The 19,555-nt window shown below is 38.6% G+C and overlaps 1 protein-coding gene and 1 long non-coding RNA gene across 2 annotated transcripts in view; one reads left to right on the plus strand and one right to left on the minus strand.

Moving 5' to 3' along the window:
* LOC119504285 overlaps positions 1 to 19,555 on the minus strand; it is a 45,531-nt gene that overhangs the window by 24,627 nt on the left and 1,349 nt on the right. Inside the window, exon 2 of the long non-coding RNA XR_005210537.1 lies at positions 17,120 to 17,232. This is a non-coding gene — a long non-coding RNA (uncharacterized LOC119504285). The remainder of the gene's footprint in view (positions 1 to 17,119; positions 17,233 to 19,555) is intronic.
* Positions 14,929 to 18,803, plus strand: LOC119504235 (cytochrome P450 1A1). The gene is made up of 7 exons (XM_037796269.1): positions 14,929 to 15,080; positions 15,531 to 16,410; positions 16,522 to 16,648; positions 16,750 to 16,839; positions 17,066 to 17,189; positions 17,388 to 17,474; positions 17,686 to 18,803. The coding sequence occupies exons 2-7, from the start codon at positions 15,571 to 15,573 to the stop codon at positions 17,981 to 17,983; spliced, it is 1,566 nt and encodes a 521-aa protein (XP_037652197.1). The 5' UTR covers positions 14,929 to 15,080; positions 15,531 to 15,570; the 3' UTR covers positions 17,984 to 18,803.

Below are 19,555 nucleotides of genomic sequence, written 5' to 3' on the forward strand. Positions count from 1 at the left end.
TGCATTGGCTACTTTTACCATCAAGCTCACTTAACCAGCTAAAGTAAATAAAATAATAATAGCCTAATAATGATAAATAAAACAAATTGATTAAATTAAACAGGTTTCTCATTGATTAGCTACGCCAATTGTTGAAATCACCAATCTTTAAAAGTATTTTGCTTATATTGGTAGTAGCACTTACGTCAACAACAAAGTGCTAATTTGATCAAACTTATTTTATTTTATCTACAACAACTGATTATGCTAATTTCTCTATTGATTGCCAATTGACATTCCACTGCAAGCTATCGGCTTAGCTCAGGGGTCTGCAACCTGCGGCTCCGGAGCCACATGTGGCTCTTTAGCTCCTCTCCAGTGGCTCCCTGTGGATTTTTAAAAATGGAAATGAATAACTGTTTTTTGTTTACATTTTCATTTTTATTTATCATTGTTGTAGGTCTATGGTACGACGGAGTATTAGGGCCACATTGAGGAAAAGAAATAAATCTGAGATTTCGAGAATAAAGTCATAATATTACGAAAATAAAGTCATAGGTTTACGAGAAAGAAAGTTGTAATATTATAAAGTAGTAATTTTACGTGTATTTTTTTTTCTCGTAAAGTTATGACTTTATTCTCGTAATATTACGACTTTTTTCTTGTAAAGTTATGACTTTTTTCTCGTAATATTACGACTTTTTTCTCGTTAAGTATGACTTTATTCTCGCAATATTACGACTTTTTTCTCGTAAAATTATGACTTTTTTCTCGTAATATTACGACTTTATTCTGTAAATCTCCGATTTTTTTCCCCTCAATGTGGCCCTAATACTCCATAGTACATTTGCACTTTGGCCCTCACTGCATTAGACTTATATACTATAAACTTAGACTATAAACTGTGTTACATTCATAACAATGCTCAAATGTTTTGCGGCTCCAGACAGATTTATTTGCTGACCCCTGCCTTAGCTCATGCTTTGTGTTCCCCAGAGAAAAGATCAGAGTGAGACCTCTTTGCTATCATCATTCTCTGTGGATTAACCAGTAGATGATGGGCCCTGCTGGTTTGCAGAGAATGGAGGTTGTGGTGGGAGCAACGTGCATGTGTGCGAGCGTGCGTGTGTAGTGGTGGTGGGGGGGACAGAGGAGGTTAATTTGTATCATGCATGACTTGTTTTGCGTGCCAAGCTTATCCATATCTTATTTCCCTCTAGAACAAAAAGGAACCGCTACCAGAACAAAAGCAGCAGCAGAACTATTTATCCTATAGACAGAGAATAAATGAGCTAATAATGAGGAGTAAGACTGACAATAAACTGATGAGATCAGGAGTGAATCACTGTGCTCACTACACGGAAAGAATAGGATAGGAATTTTAAACCTATACCGTATACAAAAGATACATATGAATTTATTTCAAGCAATATTTCTGAATATTACAACAATTCATGGTAATACTCATCAAAGTCAAATTATGAGATATTATAAATGCAACTGAATTTACAAACTATGGTGATGTGCACTTCAAATCACATGTTTAAATGAACAGTGTGTAACATTTAGGGGGATGTATTGGCAGAAATGGAATATTAATAACTATGTTTTCATTAAATCACCTGAAAATAAGAATCGTTGTGTTTTCATTCCCTTAAAATGAGCCGTCTAGGCAACTGAGATCCATAAAATAGTGGGAATAAAGTTAAAGTACTCATTCATTACACTATACTTGGGAAAAATACCAGAAATTGTTTTACACTAAGATAAATATTTAATAAAGATTCTCTTGGCAAGTAGTAAGAAAGCCATAACTCGAAAGTGGTTGCAGACTGATCTTCCAACATTAGACCGATGGCGGGGTATTGTAAATGAAATATATTGTATGGAAAGACTCACATTTATTTTAAGGCTTAAATTGGAATAAAGTATTGAGTACTGGGAAAAATAGATTGTGTATTTACACCGTTGATTGAAGTGTGACATTGTATATCAAAATGTATTTACAAAAATGAACTGCGATCTGACATTGTAACACCCATGATGACCTCATGTTCTTTGTTCTCAAATAAAAAAAGAGTTTAAAAAAAAAAGAAAGAATAAGCCATTTATATGAGTGGGTCATCTTCACGGAGCCGGCCGTCATGTTTCTACAGTAGCCCAGAACGGACAAATCAAACAATGGCTTTAGATTCACATTTTCATGTTTTTGTGTCGGCCATCGTAGTTCTCCTACACGCTTGGCACACGAGAGAAGCTTCAGTTGGTTGCAATCTGCAACCTCACCACTATATGCCGCCAGATCCTACACACTGCACCTTTAAAGCTGCAATCAGTATTTGGCCACAGGAGGGCAGAAGAAGAAAACATGCCGACAGATCGGCTATACAGTCTTACATATTATAGCTTCTTTAGTGCGCTTGCTGTTTGGCTTTCTTCACCATCTAACTTTAGTTGTTTGTTGTGAGTTTTTTTTTTTTTAATGAAAACAGCTGCCTGCTGCTTCTTGGAACCAGAATCAAAGCGTAAATGTGTCGCAAAACCAAAAACGAACAACTAAAAGAAAAGATTTTATAGAGCTGCAGAGTGGAGTGATAGCCTCATTCTATTTGTCTGTCACTATGAGAAACACGTTTCTCATAACCATTTTATTCAACGTTGATATAAAAATATTGATTAGTGGAGCTTTAAATATTTTCCTGGGAGAGGGGAGAAAACTAACTTTTTTTTTACTACCATGGCGCCAGCATGCAGCCATGGCCAGACAGTTAATTAGGATCATGACCTCAATTCACTCATTTATTGCAGCGCGAGGTGGATGGTGTGTGATGCTGCCTGCTGTCAGGATTTGTCCCACGACCACAAAGCTTTCACTACACACAGGGTCTCTATCAGAGGCCATGTTTTGAGTATAGGGGAAGGAACTCTTTTTCTCAATTTGTCAAAAGTACATCTTCCCTATGAGTCCAAAATGTATGTTTTAAGAAGACTTCTGATTACACTTTGTTTTGTGTTTTTTTTACGTTATATGTTATATGCAGGTCTATTCTTGACAGTGTGAATGTTGTTTTATATTACTTGGTAGAAGTAATGAATATGCTCTTTTGGCCTTTTTATGAGCTTTTTTAATGTAATTTTTAAAAATGTTAATTTACTTTAATAATAAAAGTCAAACTCAAGCTATCCTTAGAATACATTACAATAAGCATCTATACTGTAAGTGATAGCAAGGTCAATATACATGGTTTAGCCTATTTTTGATCATTTATTGGAGATACACAGGCATATCAGTCACTTTGGATTGAAGCCAGAACGGCCCACTTGTGTTTTGTGCAACACCATAATACCCATACAAAAATCTGATATGTGGACATTTATGAACATATTAAACATTGAACTTTATATTCTTACATATATTTTGATCGATTGATACTTTGATTTTGGAGCAGTATCTCCAATAAAGGATTATTTTTCTCTCTTTTTTTTTTTTTTTTACTTGTATGTTCATATATGTTGACAGCTTTTTCTTTGATAACTTTAGAGTTGACCCAATGCATTTTATTTCCAATTTGTTTTTTATTAAACAAAAAAAAATAGAGAAATAAGTCTGAAGTTAAATGATGTAATCCTACTGGTTTGATATAGCAGTAATTAAAAAAAAAATCCTTTTGTAAAACCATTATTTCCATCAGCTGAGATGATTTATTTACGCAGTATCCATTCTGCTGTATTAAGCTGAACATCAGCCAATCTTCTCACACGCACAGCATGTCTGGTCTGGTCGGTGCTGGTTCTCGCTGTGCGGGTCATGACTCTCCTCAGACACGCATCTTAAGGGGTTTCCCATTGTGACCTCACCTTCCTTTGCCTTGCCTTTTACGCTCAGTTATGACACCTTCGTGCACCGAGAGAGAGGGAGAGGTGACAGAAAGATGGATGACTGAGATATTTCCGCACGCAACTATTGTTATTGCCGCGGAGTGCAAATACCGGCTTGCAAAAGGACGGAGAGGGTTGTGGGGACGGGAGGGGGGGGGAAACCATTAGCTCAGTTACTAATCTGGTATTCACGCCTGGTCAGGAAGGGAAGGTGATCCAGTACCCCCCACAACCCCACACACACACGCACACACACGCAAGGTCTTTCTCACCCCGCTTTGCAAACACACACACACACACACACACACACACACAGACACACGCACACACAATGTGAACGAGTCTTTTTCCCTCTCAGGGACGCTTCATCATGTTTGTGTTGCATTCATGGTTGCGTGTGAAAGACATATCAGCAGCGGCGGATCAGCTGATTTTGGTGTTTACTGGTGACCCACCCTGACCTTGTTATCTCGCCTATTGATTGTGTCTGTTTTAACCTGCAGCTGATGTAACATGCCTCTGACTCTGTCCTCTAAAATAGTGCTGTCACCTGTTGCACCGCACAATGGCCTTTTGATGAACCACTGTCACATTATCATGTCTCACTCAAACCTGAGTTACAATTATAAATAAGGAGAGTGAACATCCAGTATAGCCCTAGCAAATGTTTTCAGAAAAACATGAATTTATTGCTTTTTCTTTCTTAGAGGGTCCAGTGTGAAGGATCTGGCGGTATCTAGCGGTGAGGTGAGTAGATTGCAACCAACGTGCGTCAAGCGTGTTGGAGCCATTGTTACACACTAGACCTTAAAAACACTGAACTTTAAAGGTGCTAAATGCGAGATTGGGAGCATTTCTATTGCCTCCGCACGGCTCTCAACATGGCGACGACTGGGCCGGCGGCTCGTAGCTAATGGTGCTAACAGTGCTAACAATAAAACAACAAAGCAGTAGTAGTGCTGACAGAGCTAACTTCGTTAACCTGGGGTGGAACCGGAGGGTGGGCATTATGCTTCCGCAACGGCACCGTCAGTCAGGACGACCTTATCAGCTGTAACCGCCGTATGAGTTAGCCATGGGGCACGCTCACGTGCACTAAAGGGCACATGTGGCCGGCCCGGCAATGTAAACAAAGCACGGAGAAGTTGGGATTGCAACACACACAGAGGAAGAAAGACTTCATTCTCTGCACAGGTAGACATTACTGCTCTATATCTTTACATAGACAATAGGTGTTTGCTGCTATATTAATGCCCTGCGCAGCACCTTTAAAGTAGGCTGTAACTTCCACATTAGATTGACACGGATTATGTATACCTTGAATAAAGAAAAAAAGTAATGTTGGGTTACCATTATTGTGAAATCGATTTAAAAATCGACACTAGTATTAAGTGCATTCCATAAATAAAAGGACGAAATCCCAATATCAGGTTTTTTCAGTGGATGAAAGTTGATAGTGAGGAATGAAATGTCATATGTCATGCTCAGTTTGACTTTTTTTCTACTGAAAAGACAACAGTATGTATTGTGTGTGACCTATGGTGTTATTCAATATATTCTGCAATGAATCTGTGAATATCAAATTACAGTAGGTGGTTTCACTTTTCGAACAGGTGATAACAGTAACAGTCATTTGGCACCATTCCTCGTATTACAAGAAAACTAATCATTTGTCATTTCTGACATTATGAGTGTGAGCATCCTCCAGGTTCAACACTGAGTGGTGAGTTGTCTTTAAGGCTCGGTGACTGAACTTCTCTGCAGTCCATTCTAATGGTGGAAAATAACTATGTACATTTACTGAAGTACTGGTTTACAGTACATTTACAAGTACAGTTTTGAGGTACTTTACTTGAGTATTTCCATCTTCAGCTACTTAATACTTCTACTCCACTACATTTCTTTAACAGCTATAGTTACTTTTCATATTAAGAGTCAACAAAACAAACGATCAGCTTATATTAAACTACACAATAGTATAAGAAGTCAATATTAGCGCCACAACAACCAGAAACATTAAAGTACCTCTTACATAGTAATGCATCAATAGTAATGATCCAACATTATAATGATATAACACTGTAAGGGACCATTCTGTGCTTTAACTTTTGATATAATTACAAAACTAAAAGTACATTTTGCTGCCAATACTTCTTTATTTTTACTTGTAATGGAGCGCTTTTGTCCATTTACAGGTTTTATGATGTACTTCCCCTTAAAATACACTGTAAAATCACACTGGAATGTTTCACAGGAACTTCAGGTTAAAGGGGAGATATCATGAAAAACTCACTTTTTCAGTGCTTGTGCACATACATTTGGGTATCTGGAGTGCCTACCAACCTCATTACAATATACCACCCACGGCTTGAGAATTACCTTTGCAAAGGTGCACCATATATTATATTATTGGGTATATTCAGACAGACAGTATGAGAAAAATAATGTGTTTTCTGAACATTAAAGCATGTAAACATGTTCTGGTAGAAACCCAAAATACAAGTATGAACCTGAAAATGAGCATGATATGTCCCCTTTAAAACTAAAAAGGGACAGATTTTGAACAGGAGAAAGAAAACTGTATCAATGGGCTACTATAACTAACCTAAATGTTAATACAGTATACAATCAAAATGACTGTGTATATGTTTGTGTTACTCAACAGATGTTGAAGCACCAGTCAGTCAGAGTGGCGTGCTGCAAGTTATAACCACAACCTAATGAAACAAAAACCTCTACACATTGCATGCAACAAGGATTTGTCTATTGTTTTACTTTCAATTTGAGCACTTTGACCGTATTGCATGCAACAGATAAGATACTGTAATAACATGTACTGGAAAACATCAAATGCAGTTTTGTGAAGCACGAGGTGATGTGCCAAAACGTAACTGATGTGCATCTTTTGAGCATCTGACACAATCCGTTTTAGCTCCGTATTAATGCAGTGAATGGGATACACTGTGAGTTTGTATTAGGTCATAGGCAACACTCATGTGAGGTGTCATGACCTGCAGTCCAAAATAATCCTATTAAGGTTTGCCCGATCGGCCACACGCAAGGCCAGGAGCCAGTTCACTGATGTGCTGTACTGGTCAAGCCATAGTTCTCTTTAGTAGAGCAACTGTATCACTACATTTATGTTACGGTAAGGTTTAGCTTTTGAATTTAAAAATTAATGCAGAGTAAGTATTAAAGGGGCACTCCACCAATTTTACACAAGAAGTGTTTGGCTTTGGTGGGAGCTTTCCAAAGTTCGAACAAAATAGCTATGGTGGTGAGGCAGGGAGGGTCTCAGGAAAAGACGCTACGGAGTTGAATTATGGGAAATGTACAGTAGGGCCCAGCTTGACCCATACAGTCATGATATCTCAGCCTCTTCTACTTTTTGATTTTTTTTGCTATTCTTTTTTGACTTGTCTCTAATGAACAATGTTGGCCAATGGGATTACAATTTGATAAGGGCTGTTATCAGTTTGTCGTCTCTGTGTTCAGTAGACAGTCTGCTCTCTACCAAAATAGGAGAATTGTGATTCCCAGTAACTCCAAAGTTCACATGTTGTGTGTTCTTTATAGCTGGTTTGCTAACGTTTTGGTCAGAGTAAGAGGGTGTGTGAATGTGTCGTTTTCTGTTTCTACACGTGTTAAAGGTTCTCTATTTGATATTCAGAGCATTAATATAGCATCAAACAACTATTTGCTATATAAAGATATAGAGGAGAAATGTCTATCTGAGCAGAGAAGTCTCTCCCTCTATGTGTGTTGTAATCAGAGCTTCTCTGTGCTTTGTTGACATGGCTGGGTCGGCCGCGCATGCCTTTTAGCGCATGTTCGTGCATGTTTGTGCATGTGAGCGTGCCCCACTGGCTTGCTCACGGCCGCTGCCGCTCTGCACTGCTCTCATACGGTGTTGTTACAGCTGATAATGCCGTCCCGACCAACGGCGCTGTTGTAGAAGCATAGCACCCCTCCGGTTCCCCCTCAGGTTAACACTGTTAGCTCTGTCAGCACTGTTGCTGTTGTTTTCACTGTTAGCATTGAAAAAGTTATTTAGGGCTAAGTAATGTAATTGCATTTTCAATGTGGGATGATAAATTGATTACAGTTTTCAAGTAACACTACTTGTGAGTCCCCCATTTTTATGGAAGTATAATACTTATTTGAATGCCTACGTCATCCAAGTCACAGGTAACAAACAGTAATGGCTACAATAGTCAAGTCAGTGTTCTGCCGACAGTCCAAAAAGTAAAATATGAAATAAAAACAATTATTACACCCGGGATACCTGCAAACATGTATGTGTAGGCTAACTTTGCAAAAGAGGCCTGTTGTTGCCATGAGACTTTAATGTGATCCTTGACTCGCTGAAGGGGAATTCCTATTTTGTTTTCCCACTTCCTCAAAGTTCCCAGCTCATCAGTGCTGGATCAGGACAACACTTCAGTGTCTTGCTCAAGAACGTTTCAGCAGGGCAGCTCTTTGTCAGAGCATGAGGACAGGTTTTGGTATTTAAGGACGTATTAATGTCATAACCTCCTAATGTTAAGTATTAGGAGTTGGTAACAGGGTCAGGGATTTTATTTAGGAGTACATCTTAATCTGAAAAGTCCTATATGTTTGATTTTCTTCTTACAAAAGTAACATAAAAAGCCTGCTGATATGTATAAATAGTTATACAATAGTTTTTTATTATTTTTATCTATGTGTTTCGGAGATGTTTTATAGCATGACAAGGTGCACTCATTCAGTCAGCTCAGGCTAAATCATGAAAACCAACACAAAGTAAAAACAACCTCCTGACAGCGGCGGTATGCAAAGACACTCACAAAGTGAAACGGAGGTACACACCTGCTCTGAAGGTGTGTGCGTGACAACCTTTGCGTGAGTAGAAACTAACAACCTTCACATGTCATTACACCTGCTTTTATGTCCAAGAATTCTGTAAGAAGTACATGGCTGAAGGCAAAACACTTTTTTTCCTGTTTTCTTTTTTTTCTCCCGCCCAGGACACAGAGCAAACTAACACCACACACCTCCAGGCCGCCGTCCAGCTCTGCATTCCAGCTCATCCTGTGCATCCTGACACAACCCACCACTGCCTTAGCTGTGGTCGACTCTACACACGGCTTTGCACAGTAGCACTACTCTTCACTTCCTGTAGTAGCAGCCTGTAATCTCTTTAATCTTTTTAAGGAGTTAGGAGCTCACCACAGAGTCTCCCCACTGACTCACATCCTTCCACTTCTGCCCCCCTAGTTTGCTCTCCCACTCACTTCAGCTATTCTGTTTAGAAAAGAGAAGCTCAGCTGATGAGATGACTGACTGCCAAATGCCTAAAATGTGAATTTGAAAGGGGAAGTACAGTTTTCAGCCCAGTTTTATGTGACATTTACAGTTGCCCCGTCTCCAGCTGTGAATGCCGCTCACCTGTTGTGATCTGACACACTCCTGCAGCATGAGCGCCCACTGAGAATGCAGCCAGCTCTCACCTCAGGCAAACCACCATCACACGTCACGTTCATCTTTAATCAGGTTGAGTTACATCACTGAAGAACACAATCACACTCACTTAAAATGCAACGCTTGTGTGGATCAGAATCCCTTTGATAGCTGAACAATAACAGGAGTTCATTTGGAGACATTGCTCTAGATTTCAAATATTTTGAGGTCCACTGCACTGTACTAAAAATAGTCTGTACTGGTGATGAGTAATTCTGGGTTTATATGTGACATGGCTTTCTCTTTACCTACTAACTCAACAAGAGCAGCAGGATAAGGCACACACCATATAGCCAGCATTGTGTCCATCACAAGCACACAGATAGCACTTCATTATTTGTCAGTTGGCGGTGTGGCATATAGTTGCAGCTGTAATATGACATTTTTTTCAGATCCCAATAATTAGAATTGGTTCAGTTTTTTTTTTTTAACTTTAGTTCACTGAGCTATAAAGGCTATGGATTTATTTATATATAATGTATCGCTGTCTGATTTACATTTTGGATAAAGAGCTGGGGTTTCTCTCTAATTATTGGGTTCTCAAAATGTTCATATTAAGCTCCCTTATTATGGTTATTCTTTTTATTTTTTTATTCTTATTTAATTTCAATTTTTATTTTTTTTATTTGTATTGCATTATCTTATCATTATTATTATTAGTAGTATTATTGCTATTATTATTATTGTTGTTGTTATCATTATTATTATTATTATTATTATTATTATTATTATTATTATTATTATTAATATTATTATTATTAATAATAATAATAATTCATGTCATCATTATTATTGGTAGTAGTAGTATTTTATTATCTTTTTTACAATGGAAATGTATAACTTTTTCTGTAAAAGCTGGGAGAGTGAAATCACTGCTCAATTTAAGCATCCTTTTTCATGTTCTCCCTGTCGTGACTTTCAGTTAAACATGGAATTATTCATCATTTTGCAAAGAGACTCTCTGCACGCTCTGCCAGGCTGGGCTCTGCGTGAGAGAAAGTATGACTATAGTTCACCTTGTTTTCTAAGTCCCAGTGTTCATAACTTGTTTTGGTGGTTTCTCTCGCCTGTGTGGCTGGCTGCTCAGTCCTGGCCCCAACGTGTTGCATGACTGCAATGAATGAAGCCTGAGTGGCAGATTGCATGACTCCAAAGCCCCCAAGATCCTCGCATTTACAGAAGCTATAGCGCGCAAATATGTGCACCTTCGTGCCCAAAGCTGGAGGGGAGGAAAAAAAAGTGAGTCTCGCGTCCTACGCTCTTTGTTCTGCAAGTTTAAGACCCTTGTGTCTTTTTTCCAGAGGCTGCTGCCTTCGCGTGACTTGACCAAGCAGATTTAGGATTGTCCAGAAGACCCGAGACCCTCCCCTCTGGACCACAGCTCCGCTTCTCACGCAACCTGCAGCACCAAAGGAGCAGTCCTGCAGCGCACTGAGAGAGTCCCTGGAGAGTCTGCAGCATGCAGCTCACAGTCGCAGTCCTTGTCCAGGAGTAGCAGGAGGACAGAGCTGCACCGCAAGGATAACACTCAATAAATAAATATACATGCCACACATTTACCTGCATGACTTTTTTTTTTCCTAAATTCAAACTCTTTCCTTGATTTCATAGCCCTACTTTTGGTTTTACCTGAAATGCATGTGGGCTATTTCTAAACACAAACAACTTCTAGCGTGACTTCAAATACACAGAGGGTTTTGTTTACGCCTAATATAGTAACTCATAATGTGCCAACAGGCTTTATTTTAACCCTATCTTCCCTACACATATCTGTCGTTATTTGATTTTCAAAAAACAAACAAAGAAACAAACAAAGAACTGTTACCTGCAGGACTTCATTTCAAACTCTTACAATACATACATCTGTGCAATATTAATACACTGAATGTGAATACATTTATCTGTGCAATATATCCTTGATGCAATATACACCTCAAGTGTAACTTTGTTTACATTTTATTTATTACATATACCCTACCTACTTTGCAAGTGCAATAACCTCTGTTTACATAACATCAATTTTTAGATTTATACTTCTAGTGTAACACTTCTGTTTATATTTATTTATTTATTACATCTACTTTACCTGTTTTATTTACTTCATGACTGTGTGTGTGTGTTTCACCTGGTTTATGTTTTATCTGCCTCGTTTAATCTTGTCAAGTATTTGCTTTAAAGCACTGACCAGAAGTGGCAACTGTGAATCTCGTTGTATTTAATACAATGACAATAAAGCTTTCTATTCTATTCTAAATGCATGTGGACTATTTCTAAACACAAACAACTTCTAGCGTGACTTCAACTACACTGAGGTTTTGTATATTGCCTAATAGTAACTCATAATGTGCCAACAGGCTTTATTTTAACCCTATCTTCCCTATCCATATCTGTTGTTACTTGATTTAAAAAAAAAAAAAAAGATAATAATTCCACCTCTAAAAGTAGACACACACACGCATCCTGACCAGAATGAAAAGGAATTAGTTGATAATAAATCAGGCTCCTCTGTTTATATGCCCACAGACAGCCCTTTAATTAGTTTTTTAATTGTTATTTTAGGCTGAGGCATTTTGTTTTTATTATTATTTCTGTCTAATTTCAGGAGATAACAGGAAGATCATTCTTGTGCCATTTGGAATTGCATAATTAAAATAAAATAATTCAAAGAAGGCAAACAAGAATTAAATTCCCCAAATTATAATTGACATTATCCTTTATTTCAAATAAAAGTAAGGATTTAAGCTTTCACTATACATCACACACCAGAATGCTCTGCTTTCATGAGCCTTGGGATCATTTTGTCATGTTTTGTGAGTTTTGCTCCAAAAATGAGCTTTCACATTTTTAAGGATATAAAAATCTGAGTATATGTTCTTGTGTAGCAGTCATAGTTTACAGACTGAATTATAGATATTGAGTGGTAGTGTGTTTTTTTTCATTTAGATGCTTTTTTTCCACAGAAGTGACATGATGAATATAGTTTATACTATATACTATACTATAGTCCTTCATCCATCCATTGCCATATTGTCTGATCCAAAAGTTATGAATCCAGGAGGGACTAAATAAAACTGTTGAAGTCCAGATTTTATGTCCTATGTTATGTCAGTTTAGATTCACAACCTTCAATAATATGGTTTCTCCAATGGCAAAGCTCCATATGATAAAGTAACCAATGCAGCACATTATTGGTGCAAATGAACCTATTGATTATCTATACATTACTGATCACTGCACAAAGACAAATAAACACAGCAGAACACATCTTAACTGAAGAAACTTCAAGAACCTCACATCATTCCACTAACAAAGACGAGCCAAGTAAAAGCCTACACTGTAAACAATTGCTGTCAATTTTACAGCAGGATTTCAACAGTATTAACCTGTTATTGCTAAAAACAGTGCTTTACTGTTAATACAAAATACAAAAGAAAACCTGTTAAATTACGCTCGTAGGCCGTTTTTTAACTGAACTATAATGCATTCTTAAAAAACAACACTTTACTGCTGATCAACTGTCTAAAGTATCATCAGAAACAGTTTCATGCAGTATTTCTTTAATTCTGGGACCTGATCTGCACATGTGAGGCTTGTACATTGTACATGATTGTAAAATCAGTGAATTAGCTCTGTTCTTCACTCACATGTTGTTCTGGTTTGCATTCTGTGCTTGTAGCCAGCTATAGACATACATTTTGGGAAAAGTGTCAACAAGTCTATTATAGCCTTTTTCCTAACAAGTGCCTTTAATTGTATTCAGTGTGACTATTCCTATGTCTGTAACCTGCTAAGTCTATTCATCTAGGCAAACAAATAATGTTTATTAATATGTAAAAAATACAACCTAAATAGTGCATTAAAACAAATCAGTGAGATAATGTAAAAGAAAGGTGGAAAAACAGCTATATAATGTATCTTTAAACAGTAAATTAACTGTAAAATACTGTGAAATTAATAAAAAAACAAAAAACAGTCCAAACTGTATTTTTCATTAACAGTACAAAGCTGTAAATTTCAGCGACAGTATAATAATGTTAATTTTACAGTAACATAAAGGCAAACCCTTCTGCCATCAGTTCTTTACTGTTATTTTACTGGGAAATTCTTAACAGTGTAATAACAAATAAGGAAGGGGGAAACAAAATACAAAATAGATTCATTCATATAAAATGTGTTATTGGTGATAGGGTTTAGTTAAGTGTATAAATCTGTCTGCAGAGCCACCAGTGTTTTTCTCCATCACAGACTTTAACAGGTCACAGATTCTAGTTTAACACCTGTTGCACGACAAGTCCACATCATGTAACAGTTTAAAAGGTTAAAAAAAAATTACTAAGGATTTTACATTTTTCATTTCATCTATCGAATGAAGTTAGCATTTATGATTTTTTTTTTTGTTGTTTTGTTTAATCCCCCAAGGCACAGAGAGCAACAGTAGCCTGTGAAGCGGTGCTCTATAATGTCTACTTAGAAAAAATCAGTGTGGGTATAAAAAGGTTGAAAAGGGGACAGACAGAGGAAAGGTATTGAACTCGTACACCCTCCAGCAGTGAGTCCTCTTCAAAGGGTTTGATCACTGCGCTTCTCACGCAACTGGTCAATCTTTAACTCCGGAGGAGAACTAACAGGTACAAGCACGACACGACATTTCACTGTTGTATCAGGACTTAAAGCTGCTGCCTGCCAGCATGGGTGGCTGCTGCTGCTGCTGTGGAAAGTTGTCACCAACTCCTATTCTCACACCCAGACCTTGATTTTATTAGCCTGCTGCAGGGCAAACAAACAGGACTGACTTTAAAAGACATAACTCATTAGTCTATTATTTCTAAAGGTGGAAAGTTTCCATGATATTTATAGATTATTGCCTATAGCAAAAAGACAAATATACTTCCTCTCAGTCTTGATCAATAAAACCGATTTGATACCACATTGATAACAAAGCTTCCCCAAAATATCGATTCAAGTCAGTTTGAAATCACAATATCAATATAATGAGTGAGATGCAACAACCTGCTATCGCCTTAATTCATTTGCATAAGAAATTGATTGCTGAGTGGATTAGATCATTTGAGCACAATGAATGAAGGTTTCTGCATAAACCAACACAACACTGGCAGAGGAGAGGAGAGGTCAAAGCGCGGGTATTTTATATAGATAGTGCATTTTTAATTAAAATTATGATATATATTATAGCCCAAATATTGTAAAAAAAATAAAAAAAATAAAAACATAAAACCATAATTTGACAGTGTTATCAGAGATTGGAAATTTTTAATGTAAATGATCGTCTTATCTGTCATTAACAATAAGACATAAATAGCATTTAAGGCTACAAAGTCATGCAAGGCTGCAACTTCCAACAAGTGTGATACATGCGATTTCTTCATTGACACGAAGTTGTTCCAAACTATCTCTAATCTTGCACGCAAGTCACGCACACTAGAACCACACTCACTCACACACACACACACACACACACACCTTTTCCCAGTACTAAATTTCATTCATGACAAACAGAGAGAGAGGGAGGGAGAGATTACGTCATGAAGAGCAGCCAATGAAGCTGTGGAGCGCACTATAAAGCGAGAGCCCATTCTCTGTTTTGGAGACATTAAGAGAGTAAACTCGGGCATTAACTCTACTAAAAGATATATTTTTTTAACTCTCTTGGAAAGTACCTCTGTTGGCTCACAGCATTGTTCCTTTGTTACCGTTCCACTAAGGTAAGTTTGATACATGCATGGCAGGATTGATTTCTAACTGAGCAGGCAATGTCAGAGTGATAAGAGCAAAGTGCTGAGTGGAGAATCTTTTGCAAGCAAAGCTGTTAATAAGTATGAGTTTAGTCTTTGCAACTTTTAATTTATTTATTCAATGCAACTTTTTTAATATGCTCATTCTTTTTCAATTTAATATGTTGTATTTATGGGCTTTCTATGAGTCATAGTATGCTGGTAATAAACTTTACCCACTACTTTGCATAGCCTACCGCTTGTAAAAGTGGTGTTTTTGTGCAGCATGTGAACCTATAGAGTCCAATTAATGGCAAACGCATGCCGTGTGACAATCTTTAGTTACTTTAAACTTCATGGTGCATGTAGTCAACATGTTGCACAACACTTCTCCTCCTCCCTGCCTTCACTACTCTAATGCCCCTCCTATTTAATTTCCAGCTTGTGCAGAAGCCAGAAAAAAAAAGAAGGAGTTGTCATCATGGCGCTAATGATACTACCATTCATTGGATCCGTGTCGGTATCGGAGAGTCTGATTGCCATGGCAACGGTGTGTCTGGTCTACCTGATCCTCAGGTTTTTCCGCACTGAGATTCCTGATGGGCTCCGTCGTCTGCCGGGACCGAAGCCCCTGCCTATCATCGGGAATGTGCTGGAGGTGGGCAGCAGGCCCTACCTGAGCCTCACCGCCATGAGCAAACGCTACGGCAACGTCTTCCAGATCCAGATCGGCATGCGTCCCGTGGTCGTGCTGAGTGGCAGTGAAACGATTCGACAGGCTCTCATCAAGCAAGGGGAAGAGTTCGCGGGCAGGCCGGACCTGTACAGCTTCAGGCTCGTCAACGACGGCAAGAGTCTGGCCTTCAGCTCGGACAAGGCTGGAGTCTGGCGTGCCCGCAGGAAGCTGGCCTACAGCGCCCTGCGCTCCTTCTCCACCCTTGATGGCACAACCCCGGAGTACTCCTGCATGCTGGAGGAGCACATCTGTAAGGAGGGAGAGTATCTGATCAAACAGCTCAACACCGTCATGAAGGCCGACGGCAGCTTCGACCCCTTCCGCCACATTGTCGTCTCCGTTGCCAATGTGATCTGTGGAATGTGCTTTGGCCGACGATACAACCACAACGACCAGGAGCTGTTGAGCCTGGTGAACCTCAGCGACGATTTCGGCCAGGTGGTGGGGAGCGGTAACCCTGCGGACTTCATCCCCGCTCTGCAATTCCTGCCCAGCCAGACAATGAAGAAGTTCAAGAACATCAACGCTCGCTTCAACGAGTTTGTGCAAAAGATCGTCAGCGAGCACTATGCCACCTATAACAAGGTACACCACACATTAAGTCCATCCTTCTTCCACGAAAATGAGACATTGTTTTCCCTTTTTAATCACTGCGTATGAAAGAGTTATTGAGATCGTCCAATCATCTTCTTTCAGGACAACATTCGTGACATCACAGACTCCCTCATTGATCACTGCGAGGACAGGAAGCTAGATGAGAACTCCAACGTCCAGATGTCCGATGAGAAGATTGTAGGAATTGTCAATGACCTGTTTGGAGCTGGTAGGTTGAATTTCTCCACACATTGAATGACCTGATCAGGAGTGACCGCCCAATAAATAAATAAAAAAAATATCCTTACAGAGGTTATATTTCTCTTCTAGGTTTTGACACCATCTCCACCGCCCTGTCTTGGTCAGTGATGTACTTGGTGGCATACCCAGACATAGAGGAAAGGCTTTATCAAGAACTGAGTAAGTACAGCTATTTTTACACAAGATACTTCCATTTATATCACAGGACCATTTTCATTCTTGCTTTGATTAATGGTAAAAAAAAAAAAAAGTATTGCAGGAACGCACATTTTGCAGCTCTTAAAGTTAAATGGTTGGTTGTGATTCTTTAATCAATTAAAAGTGTGGGCGACTGCAACCTCAATCCTCATCCTGAACTAAGTCAATGATCTTTTTTCATTTCCAGAGGACCAAGTGGGTATGGATCGCACTCCTCTCCTCTCTGATAGACCCAACTTACCCTTTCTGGAGGCCTTCATCCTGGAGATCCTTCGCCATTCTTCGTTCCTGCCCTTCACCATCCCTCACTGGTGAGCTTCATCTCTTTTAGTTGCCTGAGAGTACCACATGTACCTGTTAAAGGATGTTAGGTGTTAAAGACATGTTAAATTCTTCAGAACCAACACAGCAACATTGAGCAAAATACACAGCTATTACGACCACAAGAATGTGTGTGATATAAACCTGTAAACACACAACCGACTAACACTTTTTTCCTTCTTTTTCAGCACCACAAAAGACACATCTCTTGACGGCTACTTCATTCCCAAAGACACCTGCGTCTTCATCAATCAGTGGCAGGTTAACCACGATCCGTAAGTTATTTTTGTTACAATGAAGATACTAACAATTCAGAGCTACCCAGTACAACCAGTAGAGAGAGCTATGTTAAAGCTCAGGCAGACCTTGCTCAAAGGAGCCCCATTGATAGTTGCAAAAGAAGCACTGCAGTCCTCTAAGTGATCATAGACCTGCATTTTTATTTGTGCAGCTTATCTTATTTCTTCATTCTCTGCACTTTTTTAGTGAGCTGTGGAAAGATCCGTCCACTTTCAACCCGGATCGCTTCCTGAGCGCCGATGGCACCGAAGTCAACAAGCTGGAGGGGGAGAGGGTGATGGCTTTCGGCATGGGAAAGCGGCGCTGCATCGGCGAGGTCATCGCGCGAAATGAAGTCTACCTCTTCCTGGCAATCATCATCCAGAAGCTGCGCTTCCACACGATGCCCGGAGAGCTGCCGGACATGACCCCAGAATACGGTCTCACAATGAAGCACAAACGCTGCCACCTGAGAGCCACGATGCGAGTGAGGAACGAGGAGTGAAGCTATTTATAATGTACAATGTATGACTCAATATATATATAAGTTGACTCTAACACTGTATGGGTCACAAGCCAGTGAAAGACGCATCTTTCTCAGAATGTAAGGCACTGGATGCCGAATTTGATCAACACAGCTAATGGCATTGAAGCAGATCAGTGCAGAAATGTGCTTGTTGCAGATTGTCAGAGATGTTTGTGTGAACAAATCTCTGTCATGTTTTTGGTTCTAATCCTGCACATTGTTGGTGCTTCTCAGTGAAGTATAAGGAGACACCTGGTTCTCCCGTGCAGTGTAAACTAAACTGCTCCCACTAAGAAGTTGTAAAACACTCAGAGACTTTAAGAAGTTGCCTTGTTCAACTTTGGGACACACAGTATGTTTTACTGCATAGGCATTACTATTTAGGCTGCTGAAACCTAAACTGTTTTCTTCTGTGATACAGGACTCTGAACTGAACAGATATTACCTTGTTATGATACCATTTACACTTGTAAGCTAATTATTTTAATTCCATTGTAATGTGGATGTAAGACACTGAAGCTATATTTGTATCCCAAAATGTGATTTTTTGTGTGTATATTCTTTGTATTTTATAAAGTCATTTTTTTTATGTGCCTAGCGTTTGTATATATTTGAGATGAAATAGTTTTGCTGTGCATCTATATGAAATATCAGGACACCAAAAGAGTTCCAGTGATTTTTTGGAATATATTAGTAGGCTATACAATTTTGTAATTCTATCTCTAATGTATCAATGATTGTATAGCATGTAAGGGCATGTGATCTGAACACCACGCAAATAAAACATGTTGAATAATGATCATCTTGTTCCTATTGTTTGCTTCATTTGAAAGAAAAAGAATCCACCCACACAGTAACAGAGTGATGGACATCACATAAGAATGAATACAGTCACTGATGAGTAAGAAAAAAAAATCCATGTCAGACTGTATCAGAGTATTGAGTTGTCGCGTGAACTTTATAGAGAGAGAGAGGGAAATAAATGGCTGTGTCAGCTCTGTCCACAGACATAGGTGGAGACAGAGCAACATTTCCTGCTACAATGTAGCACATGTGAAGAAATTCTTTACAAAAATTAAATGTAAACTCCAAGATTTTAATTCCCATCTACTTGGAGAAAATAGTGTCATCGCCATAGAAGCTGCAGGATATGTCAGTGCATGTCACAGCCTAAGCGACAACCACAACAACACATAATAGATGTAACTCACACTTTTATTTACTCCTCTACTTCATGTTTTTTTTGTTTTTTGTTTTTTTTTTACATTTATCCTTTGATATTGCAATATATTGTTATTAATTGTTTTTTATATGTTTGTTTGTTTTATTGACACAACAGACATTACTTACTTCTTAATTGTTTTCTTCCATTTACATGCATATTCTTTTTAAATATCTATGTATTGTAATTTTCTTAATGAATTGTATTCAAGATTTCAAGATGTTTATTGTCACGCCAGTTATACAGGTACAATCGTGTGAAATGCTTTTTGCTGGGAAGCTCCATTAAAATAATAAGTTATATAACAATTATAAAAGGAAATACTTTGT

Source organism: Sebastes umbrosus, chromosome 2 (assembly GCF_015220745.1).
Source record: "Sebastes umbrosus isolate fSebUmb1 chromosome 2, fSebUmb1.pri, whole genome shotgun sequence".
Lineage (NCBI taxonomy): Eukaryota > Metazoa > Chordata > Actinopteri > Perciformes > Sebastidae > Sebastes > Sebastes umbrosus.